Source organism: Corvus hawaiiensis, chromosome 24 (genome assembly GCF_020740725.1).
Source record: "Corvus hawaiiensis isolate bCorHaw1 chromosome 24, bCorHaw1.pri.cur, whole genome shotgun sequence".
NCBI lineage: Eukaryota > Metazoa > Chordata > Aves > Passeriformes > Corvidae > Corvus > Corvus hawaiiensis.
In genome coordinates, this window is record NC_063236.1 from 7209307 (window position 1) to 7221627 (window position 12321).

At 45.9% G+C, this 12321-nt stretch overlaps 1 protein-coding gene across 4 annotated transcripts; it reads left to right on the forward strand.

Annotated features, from left to right (window-relative positions):
• The first annotated feature begins 7068 nt into the window (after positions 1-7068).
• Positions 7069-11741, forward strand: SIKE1 (suppressor of IKBKE 1). Of its 4 annotated transcripts, none has more exons than XM_048328191.1 (5): positions 7078-7329; positions 7372-7506; positions 7843-7985; positions 9869-9982; positions 10379-11741. In XM_048328191.1, the coding sequence occupies exons 1-5, from the start codon at positions 7161-7163 to the stop codon at positions 10466-10468; spliced, it is 651 nt and encodes a 216-aa protein (XP_048184148.1). In that variant the 5' UTR covers positions 7078-7160; the 3' UTR covers positions 10469-11741. The 4 variants fall into 4 exon arrangements, with proteins under 4 accessions (XP_048184149.1, XP_048184147.1, XP_048184148.1 ...); XM_048328193.1 differs by having other exon boundaries at positions 7079-7319; positions 7401-7506; XM_048328192.1 differs by having other exon boundaries at positions 7069-7506; positions 10359-10484.
• The last annotated feature ends 580 nt before the right edge of the window (positions 11742-12321 follow it).

Consider the following 12321-nt stretch of genomic DNA (forward strand, 5'->3'; position numbering starts at 1 on the left):
AGCACTTGTCTTTCTGGTAAAAACAGCCTCATACAGAAACTTGCCAAGTTGCCAAAAACTTGAAAAGTAAAACTGAAGGTTTTACAATTGACAAAACAAATATTTTTTTTAACAGCAGTGTCTCTTTCACAATACCCCATTGGCTTTTTCATCCAGCCTTTCTCATGAAAGTTGGAAAAACAAGTAGAGATTTGTGAAATATTGTGGTTATCTTTTAAATGCTACTGACTTTTATTTTTAGCATTTTTTTCTGATAGAAGCCACCTTACTGATAAACTGCTCAAATTAGCTGTAGGATGTGGGTATTTAGAGCCCGTTGACTCCAGGGAACTTAAGCCTGAAGCCCAGGTTTTTAAAAGGCATCAAATCCCCATTCTACTCAGTTTATAAAGCCTGCTGGATTCAGGGAAAATTCAGTTTCTAAAATCAGTATATAAATAAGTTTATGAAATAACTATATAAAAGTGATCCTATTCAAAGCTTAGCATGACAAAAATGGGAGACTTGAGGGCACAGTTGAGTCACCTAAAATACTGCTGCAAAAAAGAGGAAAATAAACTCTTTTCCATGCTTGTAAATAATCAAAAACCAGAAAGGTTATTTAGGAGTAAGGAAGATTTAAATTACAAACTAGAGAAAGCAATTACTGTGGTAAAAATAGCCCTGGAGTGAGTTCCTTGTACAATCTTCTCCACTGACTGTTTTGAAGATCAGTTTGGGCAACCAGATAGAACTAAAGAATTGTTTTCTCTGAGTTATTTTGGTTTGTAAAGAGGACTTTTTGTAAAGGACTTTTAAGCTCTCTTCCAGCTCTGCTTTCTGTTAATGTTCTATACATACATCAATTTTGTAAAACACTGATGAAGTTTCTGGTCAGTAACATGCCCAGAGCCACTTCGGTGGCAAAGGAAATAATCCCAGACTCCAAGCTTGCTTTACTAGTGTTAAGTAAACAAAGTGTCACTCATAGATATGGCCTGAAAATAGGAGCTGAACAAGTTCATGGCATGAGCCAACATCCAGAAGTGGCACTGAAGTGGGAATAAGGGACACACGTGTTTTGCATAGAAAACAAGCGGATCTGGTGACAGCAGCCTGACCTGGACACTGCTGCAGCACTTGTGCAGCCTCACTGCCACCGGTGCAAACTGGGAGCTCTGGGCAGTCAGATCTCCGTGGAGATTGGGCAGCTGGCTCCGAGGGTTTGATGGGTGAGGGAGCTGGAGACTAAGGAAGAGCTTCCCTGGATTGATACCTGCTGAGAGAATCCATTTTCAAGGTCAGCACAATTCTTTGTTCATCTGGACTGGAGATTCCAGATTTCTGTGACTGGTTTGGTATCCGAATAGTTAAAGGAAATCGTATCTACTCCAGCTGCATCTTCTCTACATAAATGACCCGTTTGGCTTGATCTGGTATTGGATTGTTTACGTAACTTCAGTAATTAACCACTATCAGCCTCATTAATGAAACATAAACCACCTCTTCTGCTCATTTATAAAGCATTTGTCAAACAAAATTCAAACAAAGGGCAGAATCTCAGCAAAGTAACAGCCCTCCAAGAGCTACTGAGCCCTGACTGCAAGGCACGGCAGTCACTTTGTTGTTGTTTTTCAGTAGAACTGAAACAGAAGTGATGGCATTGTCTATTGCTCTTGGCTAACTTCTCCCTGAGCCATCTGAGATCTGTCACACGAGGGCAAAGATGCCTGGACAACTATTTTGGCCATTTCAGTACAAAATACTGATGTTCCAGCTCATTACTGTAAATCATTAAATGATGAAAGCAAGAGTCAAATACTAAACTACTAAAGCCCTCAGAAAACTAATTGCTAATTACAGTAATTGTTGTTCTATGTGAGTTAAAGGTTATATTAAAATATAGATTATTTCATTACAGAATTAAATCTCTCCTGTTGGTAAACTGTTCTGAGTAATATTAAAGAAAGCTGAGTATTAACAATACAGATCACGTATCAAAAGAATCTAACTGAATCTTTACCTATTTTTGTGTCAGAGAAATAAAATGTTTTAGAGGCATAAAATACACTGGCAGACACATCCATGCCGAAAGTTTTGTTTTCCAAGAGCTTAGATTTCCTTTCCAATTTGTTGAGGAACTCATGAAAAAACGGCAAGTTTTCTGTTCTCCCCCTCTTTTGGATTATTTATGGATCTTCCAAAGGTTCAGGAATGCTGACATTGTTGGGATTGTTCTTCATGGCTGTGGATGAACCTCTCAGTCCTGGGTGAGAAACAGCACAAAGCCTTGTGAGTACTGATTTTCCCTGTTGGTGTTACCTTGCACAGTGAACAGCTCCCATTTAGCACTGCAGAGAAGTGTTCATTACTGTGAGATAATAGAAATACTCCTTGCTTTGCGTCAAATGTATCAGACAAATCCTCATGATAGAATCGGATGAGAAATAACTCAGAAGATGGAAGTTCTTGTTAAGTTCTTAAATGCTTTTCCGGGATTAAATGATGAAATATCAGACCAGACAGGAAAAACAATTTTGATCTTTTTAAGACTGATTTTTTTCTTAATCATGAAGTTGTTGGATAGTTTCACCTTGCCTTTTCTTACAGGCTTGTAAGGCAAATCTTGAAGAACTAAAGATGATGTCAAATTTCAATGCAAGAGCCAAACTGCCTTAAACTCACCTGAAAATCTCAGGGCAGGGCTCACAAAATGTTACTGTTTCTTCTGTTCATTCTCTTAAACTTCATCTGCAGTGCCTGAAGGCAGAGTAGGTACAATAAGCCCATCCATTCAAGCTTCACAAAGTTCCTGGGTACCCTGACACCTCCATCTTTCAGTACCCTCTGCCAAATCTGTTTTCCCTTGGCTGGAAGACCGAGATTTGTTAATAAAATGCTCTAGCAAGGCACAAGGTGGAAGAAAGCAAAGCTATCAATTAAACTTGATTACAATCTCAAGAGTTGGTAGTTCATAGAGAATACTTGTAACTTTAGGCACTGAAGTGACTGTACTTTGCAGGTACAGCAAAGGGAAGACAAGTCCTGGACCTGATTTCCATAAAGCAGATCTCAACATTCTTTATTAAGCATTAAAAAATAATTATTGTGGAATCCCTTGCTCAGCATTTTATCAGCAGTGGTCTTGCTGCTGAGAGACTGAACTAACTGGATGTATCCATTTATCAATGATAATGTTTTTCCTTTTTTCCAGCCTGGATTCCATCTTGAGGACATTTGTTTTAGTAGCAGAAAGAATATTAGACTCATAAATGTGAGTGCTGTGGTGCAGTGGGTGACTCCTCAAGATTTATCAAAGCAGGATAATTAGGATGAACAACAAGACTGAGTTTCTTGGTAATAACTTTTGTCACAAGACAACTCTGTTTTATGCCACGTTAATCTACCTCGAAGTATGGGCTGGGAAGTGCAAGAGGAGGATTCATTTGCGCTCCTGGCCCGTGAGTCTCTGTGCTGCACTTTCGTTGAGGGCGATACCAGTGAAATTGTGACAGTAGCTGGTGGTTGTCTTAACACCATCACTTGATTTTAAAAGCAAGCAGTCAGAAAGTGTTGGGGTGGGTGGTGTGAGAGGGGGCTGGTTTGCTTTTTAAACAGCTGTAGCTGCTGAAATACTTGGGTTTTGAAGGAAGGACTTGTAATGGAAATGAGAATTGTCGCATTCCACTTTTAAAAAGCTTGAGCCTGCTGCATCGCTATGGGAGACTTGTGCTTTCAGACACTTAGCCACAATGTTTCTACCTGTGCTGACCACACTTACAATTAATATAATTTTACTGAAAATCCAAGAAGTATCCTAGAAATTTGCCCTTTATTCTCTTCTCTACTTCCAATATCTAGATGTCACTCAATCTGTCACAGAGGTTGCCATTTGATACCGGTCTGTTCATAGAATCCCAGAATGGTTTGGTGTGAAGGGACCTTAAATCCCATCTTGTTCCACCCCCTGCCATGAGCAGGGATCTTCCACTATCCCAGGTTGCTCCAAGCCCCGTCTAACCTGGCCTTGGACACTCCCAGGGATGGAGCAGCCACAGCTGCTCTGAGCACCCTGTGCCAGGGCCTCCCCACCCTCACAGGGAACAATTTCTTCTATATGTATAACCTAATTTTCCGCTCTTTTGGCTTGAATCCATTTCCCCTTGTCCTGTCACTCCAGTTCCTGATGAACAGTCCCTTCCAGCTTCTTTGTCAGCCCCTTCAGATTCTGGAAGGGCCTCTGAGGTCTCCACACAACCTTCTCTTCTCCAGGCTGAACAGCCCCAACTCCCTCAGCCTGTATCCATAGTGGAGGTACTCCAGTCCCCTGAGCAACTTTGTTCATTTTTGGTCCATCTAGATTTCTTTTCCTTGTGATTTTCCTACTGTTAGCAAGAACCTCCTCAGCTGTACTCAGAACTGTTATGTATTTATCCTACCACAGAAATACTATTTCTGATTTTCCAAAGATGGCCTGGAAGCAGTTTGGACTCTGCAGCAGCATTGTTGTTCTGAGTGTCCCAGTACTCTGCTATCCAGCCTTCACTTCTCCTCCTACAACAACCCCATGTTCTGTTTGACAAAATACAGCCATGTGGTTAAGAGTTATTAAAAGCATTAAAGCATTAACCTCTTGTAACCTCATTTTTCACTTTGTACACACACATAAGTGTTTAATCGAATGGAAGTTAAACACTAAAAAGTTTGAGAGGCCAAATTTATACATTCTCTTTAGTTTACACAGAATTGATGTGATAAGCCAAAGGAATTATAAGGCACCACTACTCAGAAATGCTCTTCTGTTGATTTGTTTAAACTCTGTTGCTACACACTCGAAGTTTTGGTGACAAGCATTCCCAGCATTTAAACCAAGGAGCTTTGTCCTACTGGGATCCACTCTGTGTCCTGGCGCCATAGGAACTCACTCTGCTGTCCCTTGGAGCTGGACAAATGATTCTGTGTCAGAAGATCTGCTGGAGAGGGGCTGAGCCCCAGCCCTGAGTGGGGGCACGGGCTGAGTGCAGTGTGGCAGTGGTGTCAGAGACTCTCATCTCCCTCATTCTGGAGTTTTATTCCTAGAAGCCAGAATGCCACAGAGGAAATAAACTGATCCTGAAATGACAGTCTGGTACAGCAGTGCTGGCCCCCGCCTGCCCCTGCTTGTCCCTATTGGCATGGAAGGCCAGAATGGCACCTCTGACACCGGGGAGTTTTAAATCAGAATTATAAACACAAGAACAGAACAGGCCAGCAGTTCAGACTCACATCCTGGTGCAGCTCCTGCCGAGGTAAAAGGATCCTTCACGCTGCCCAGACCATGGGTTCCTTCAGCTGAGTTCCTACGGATGTGAACTGGAATTCCCAGTGCCACATCTCTGAACGGCTCATTGAGTGCCTGAATTAAGTGGAACCTCAGGGACTGCAAGTTGGATTTCATGGAAATCCCTATGCTGGATAAAGTGAAAAAGGGGAAGATGACGCTGGCACACAGAGATCATTCCATGGAGCTGTTTCAGGCCTGCCGTGTGAGCCTGCCCAGAGGCTGTGTGGAAATGGGTGTTCTGGGAGAGGCTTTGGAGACAGGCACAGAGCTGGCAATGGGAGCAGAGGGAAGCAGCAGCAGGTGCTGAACTGCACACAAGAGGTCGTGTGAGGATGTGAGAGTGGGACAGGGGAAACAAGCACCGGTTATGGCTTAGGGATGATGTGTCCATTTTGGGAGAGGGCAATCTTTACCCAACTTGTTCCATAACCAGGATGGTCCACACAGTGATATTTGTCAGTTTTCCAAGTGTTCATGACTTGCCCATTAGGAAAAAGGAATTCTGATAATCTGTCTTAACTTTCTAATATTTTCTAATAAGATGAAAAATAGGGAAGGACCAGAAGGTGAAATATGCTATAAGCATGGTTTGGACTTTTATTTCCACACTAGTGGAACGATTACATTTCCCAAATTTGCAGAATAGCTCTCATACTTTACTAATTAATCTGATTCTGATGAAATATTCCATCTGCAGCTGCTTACTCTGTTCTCTTTTGCATTGTGCGCATGTTTTGAGACTGTTGCTTTTATAAAATTATCTCATTCAGCACTTCTGCTCCAGGCTTGATTATCTCTGGGATCATAAAGAATCTTCATCTGATAAAGCATCCTGGAGTTTTCTCATGTGTCTGTGTGAATGGGGATTTAAACTCGAAAGATGATTTAAGTCAAAGGGAGTCCTGCTAAAATACTATTGCTGAAAACATTGTTAATGAAGTCGGTGCTATTGAACAAAGGTTTGCGGCACAAAGCCTCAAGCACACCCCGGATCACCAACAGTAGCTTCAGTTAGCAAATAAGAATCAAAGCAGCGAGTCAGCATTGCACAGCTTGTTATTTTGAGTGGCGGATGTTTACTGTTGGAAGGGACAAACACCAGTATCAGATAAGACGGGAGCCCCGCAGATCCCAGCCGGGATTGATCACGCTGTGAGGGAGCAGCCGCGGAGATAAGCGGGACCCGGGGTCAGGGCCGCCGGCCCTCCGCAAACAGCCTGTGCCGAGCGGCGCCCGCTCGGAGCCGGCCTTGTCCCGGGCTCCCCCGATCGTTCTGGGGCCGGGCCGCTGCGGCCGAGCCCGGCGCTCCTGGGGCACGGGGGGCTCGGACACGCGGGACCGCGGCGTGGGGCGGCAACGGCTCGTGGGAGGGAGGGGACATCTACCTGGGGCAGGCGGCTTTGGAACGCCGTGTGCCGGGGGAGGGCGGTGTCCCCTCGCCCCAAAACACCCCCGAAACACCCCAAAACCAACGAAAGCCCCACGGCTTCGAGCACCCCCGGCGAACGGCCGGGGCAGCAGCGCGCCCCGCCCCTGGCCCCGGCCCCGCCCCTCCGCCCCGGCCCCGCCCCTCCGCCCCGGCCCCGCCCCCCGGCCCGGCCCCGCCCCCCGCCCCGGCCGTGGCGCTCTGGCGCCGCCAGGCGAGCCCTTGTCGCAGCGGCGGCCTCGCGCCGGTCCGCGCCTGCGCACTGGCGGCGCCGTGGCCGCGGGCGGAAGCGGCGTCCCGGCCCCGCGGGTTCGCGTCCGCCCGCGCCCGGCGGCGGGGCCGGAGCGGGGCCGAGAGGGACTGAGGGGGGAGAGCGGCGGCGGGGGCCGCGGGGATATGGGCCCGCCGCGGGCGTGAGCAGCGCTGCCCGCCATGAGCTGCACCATCGATAAGATCCTGACGGACGCACGGACGCTGCTGGAGCGGCTGAAGGAGCACGACACGGCGGCCGAGTCGCTCATCGACCAGTCGGCCGTGCTGCACCGGCGCGTGGCCGCCATGCGGGAGGCGGGCGCGGGCTGCGCCGACCAGGTGAGCGCGGGTGGGGCGACCCCCGTGTCTCGGCAGGGCCCGGGCAGGGCGGCCGGGCCGACCCCCGTGTCTCCTCGGCAGGGCCCGGGCGCCGCCGCGGAGCGACCCGACCCGTCCCGGCTGCGGCCGCACGTGGTGCTGGCGCAGGAGAACACACAGATCCGCGACCTGCAGCAGGAGAACAGGGGTGAGCGGGGCCGGGGGCGCTGCTGGGGGCTCGGGGGCGGATCCTGGCGGGTGATGTGCAGAGCGGCTCCGGGGGTGTTGGGCGGTGTGCGGGGGATGTCCCGGCGGAGATGCGCGCCAGGTGGTCCCGGCGGGAGGGTCTTGTCGAGGGGAGCAGAGGTGCGTCTGTGTCGCCTGTGGCAGCATCGCTGGATGCTCCGGTGGGTCCCGGGTCAGGGAATCTCCTCAGCCGAGGGGATCCGGGCAGCCCCACCGCAGTGCCAGCTGGTACCCAGCGACCGCCTCGGGGCTCCTGCTGTGGCTGCCGGTCGTGGCCGTGACGTGCTGTGTTCTGCAGAGCTGTGGGTCTCGCTGGAGGAGCACCAGGACGCGCTAGAACTCATCATGAGCAAGTACAGGAAGCAGATGCTACAGCTTCTGGAAGGGAGAAAACGTGAAGATGCAGAACCAGTCTTGAAAGTCCATCAGGCTAATTCTGGGGTAAGGTGGGATGGGGACAGGAGAGTGCTCAAGACCCCTGTGCCCTGTCTCTTGCTCGCTGTCGTGTAGTCGTTGTTTCCATTCCTGCAGTGTCAGTGCTCCAAAATACATTTTCTCCAAATCTGGTCCCTCTTTGCTGGTATATTTCCTTCTGTTCCTTTCAGAGCACACAGGTTGTAACAGCTGTCCCAGAGGACACTGAAAGGCACAACCCCTTCACAGCCCAGGTGGAGGCTTTTTCTTTCAACCAGGTGGTGACTTCGCTGGGTTAAGCTTAATGTACCTGATCCTTTATAATAATATCTAAGATATCCAAGTTGTTATCATTCCTGTCCAGTAGCTGTAATGCAGGGGGAAAAAACCTCCTAAATCTCAGTGAGCTGCATATGTTTAGTTCGTAAAGCGATTCACTCCCAAGTGTTTTTAAATCCGGATACTCAGTGCAGTGGCCTAAAAGTGTCCCTTTGTCCAGATTGGGCTCAGTGATTTCAGAACTCTTAGATGTGGCTGCTGATAACTGCTGCCTGTTTCACACTTAGGTATCTAATAAGAATAGAATAACATTAAATTTCCGTTTAAAACTTAGGAATTGTATTATGCATTTTTTAAAATGCATTTTTATGTGGTTAGAGAGCAGCAGGTTGGTTCAACTCAGTGACATCTCATAACTTGTGATTTTTTCATTGGAACTGGAGCCAGCCTAACTCTTTTCTTGTGTATCTTTGCACTGATATGTGGCAACTCACTGGTTCTCTTTCGTGAGTTGCTTAACTCCTCTGAAGGTAAGTGGTGTAGCAATGTCTGGTTTCCACTGCCTGCCTGAGTGCACGAATTGCTGTTTATCAAGGTTTTACATTTGAACAAAACTTGACAATACAAAGCTGAAAAGGCTCTGAAGGAACCCTTGAAGAGATGTCCCTTAACTCCCTCAATATCTAGGCAAAGTCTTCTGTACTTCAGATTAAGTCCATGAGTTTTTTCCTCTCCACCATTTGGAGAACAGTAACAAACTTCTAATGTCTTTAGAAGAACTATATTCTTATTATAACCATCTTCCTGTTTAGAAAAATAATAATATTTCTTCCCAGAAGTCTTTCGTGTTCTCCAGCTCTCTTCTGGATGCTCTAATTTGTTTACATACTTTCTGAATAATGGAATTCAAACCTGAATCCTCTGCTCTGTGATACATTTATCTTCCAGAGGCAGTAGAAGAACTATGGGCACTTAAAGAAACTCCACCCTGTCACATTATGTGATGTACTGCTCTTCAAGCAGGAGCTCCATGTTGGGATGTGTCAGTGTTGCCTCCATGTACATTTCTGAGCTTCTGCAAAATGCATCTTCCAGAGGATTATTTCTGTATCTAGACAGATTCTTTAAAATCTGCCTCAGGAGGCTCTGGTCTTACTTGCTTTAGTTTTATTGCTTGATGTTCTTCTGAGATAAGGTTGTTTATTCCACACTTGAAATCTTCTTTGCTTTTATTTTTGGTGTCGTTATAAATTCAGTCAGGCTTTTCTAATAAAGCAATATAAAATTTGCTGCCTACTAATCATGTTCACATGAACCTGAATCTGCTGTCTCAGACCTTGTCACACTTGAAATTATTTCCCTTTAAGTCAGGGTGCCTTATCTTGCTGGCTGCTGTGTCTCTAGTCACTGTTTTCACTGATAACTCCTGATAAAGGACAATAAGGTACAAGTTCTTATCCTTAAGTATACAAGGTAGAAAGGATTGCAAATGCTTGGGAGGAAAGGATTAAAATTCAAAACAGAAAGAGAATCCAAAATCAGGAAAATGGAAGTAAGTGATCTAGAAGGGATAAATTGCAACTGTTGCTTTTCCCTGGATTTACTGCATGTATTAATTTTATGTCTTTCAGGAAATTGAAAGTCAAATAGACAGAATATGTGAGATGGGAGAGGTGATGAGAAAATCTGTGCAAGTGGATGATGAGCAATTCTTTAAAGTTCAGGAGAAACTGGCTCAGCTGGAGGTAAGAACAGAGCCAGTTGCTGAAGATAAATTGAGCTTTGGGGGTCTCTAGACTTTCTCTGGATTGTCTATGTTTGTGTCAAGGACTTACTCAGAATTTGGGTAGGGTGTCAGGAAATGCAGAACATTATTATTTTCAAGTTCTTAATGTTCATATTATTTTTATATATCTCTATATATATATATAAATAAAGCCAGAAGCAAAAGATAAGCTTTAAATTATGTGGTTCCCCTTGTGGCAGCACTGTATTAATGCTTGCCTTACAAACTGTGTGGTGTATCTGTGAAGGAGTGGGACTGTTTAACATCCTTTAACTATGAATTAGCACCTTTCTGTGATAGTCCTTTAGTTGTGAATCAGCTCGTTTCTATTTCAGCAAAAATGTTGATTTTGCAGCTTGAAAACAAAGAGCTGCGTGAGCTGTTGTCAATCAGCAAAGAATCCTTCGAGGTGGGGAGAGAAGATCTGCCAGACTGTGAAGCTTAGGCCACAAAAACCTCATCTCCAAGCCTTCAGAGACTGTTATGAAACTACCTGACAAGGATTTGTTGTTTCAGGTGTTTCCTTGTATATTTGTTTTATCCTTAATGTGTGTGGGCTGTTTTCTCTGCATTTTTCTGAAGTGTTGATGGCAAAAGCTTGCACCCTGCTCTGTCTTAGTACCTGCAGCACTCAGATGCTTAACACTGAAGTATTTGATGTGTCTTCCCTTGTGATGGTTCATTTCCTCTCCCTTTGTTATTTTTTTATGAGCTTTAGTTAATAATTCCAGCTGTGCAGATGGCTCTTAAATCCATCTTGTGTGTAGCTAGAGAACATAATGCAGGTTGTGACTGTCGTGCTTGATGGAAGGAGTAAGAGATGATTGAGAAACCACAGTGTGAATGGCAGGGCCGTGGTTTGCTCTGGCTGCACAGGGCAGCTGGGCTCTGCAGAGTGAGTGACCCTCAGATTCTGGCTGGCCTGACTTTGTTACTTTGCCACTGCTGAGGGGCAGTGGGAGAACAGCAGATGCCAGCAGAGCACTTGAAGGAGCTACTCCTGTTCAGAGCAAACTTTACCTTGTTTTAGGGGTGAAGATTGGTGTTAACGACCCTTCCTGACACACACATTTTTGAAGGATTAACCTTTTTTGATCGATAGACCTGTCCCAGCCTTACAGCGCTCCCAGTTATCAGCCAGCCCTGCTCTGTTGGTGTGCTCAGAGCCTGCCAGAGCACAGCACCTGCAGATCAAAGCTCTTTGGCCTCCCACTGCTTTGGGTTCAGGCAGAATGAGCTCAGGTCTGCCTCAAAACTAAACAAACCACCTCCATACAGAGATTTTTTAATGTCACATCACAGGTGAGTGTGGTGACAAGTGTTCCATAGTTACTGCAGGTCCTGTATTGAGTGCAATTAGAGGTGCAGTCTTGTAGAAGTTTCTCACTAGGGTGGTATTTTTAATGACACTTTTATATAAAGATTTCTGTCCTACCTGTGATCAAAGAATAATCTTCCAAGAACAGTAAACATCTCATTTCCACTATTAGCTTAAATTTTTAATGCCACTTTTTCCCAAGTGAGACTTTTGATAGATGCAGAAGGTGACTCGTTCCTGTGTTTACTGAGAGACAGTGAACACTGGAGACATTGTGAAATTTGGAATATCCAGCAAGACTGGTAGATATAAGGGATTTCTGTACAGGAGTGCTCTGGTATACAATCCTGTTCTATTAGAAATTGTTCAGGAGGGAATTAAAAAAAAACCCAATGGGAAATATTTTCTCAAGTGTTTTCTATTTTGTGAGTCCGGGGGAAATTCCATGTATTCTGCATGTTCCCAAGCCTTTTGCACCTGACTGAAATATTACAATGACTAAAATGTTGAATTTTCTCTTTTAAATTAACATCATCTGGAATGCCTGTGATGAATTTTTATCTTCACTCTCTCAGTGTAGGGTAACATCTCTCCAATTGGGCGCTTGCTGCGCAGCCAGAAAAAACCCAGAAACTAAATAGCAGTTGCTTTGATTGAGTTTATTGTTAATTAGTAGCAGGTGAGAATTGGCAAGGGAAGTTCAAGTATGTTCACAGAATACCCCAAGTTGGAAGGGACCCACAAAGATCATAGAGTCCAACCCCTGGCCCTGCACAGACACCCCAACAATCCCACCCTGGGCATCCCTGGCAGCGCTGTCCAAATGCTCCTGGAGCTCTGGCAGCCTCAGGGCAGTGCCCATTCTTCGGGGAGCCTGGGCAGTGCCCAGCATCCTCTGAGAACCTTTCCCTGATACTCAACCTAAACTCTCCTGGCACAGCTCCACGTTCCATTTGCTCCTCTCCTATTCTGGATCTGTA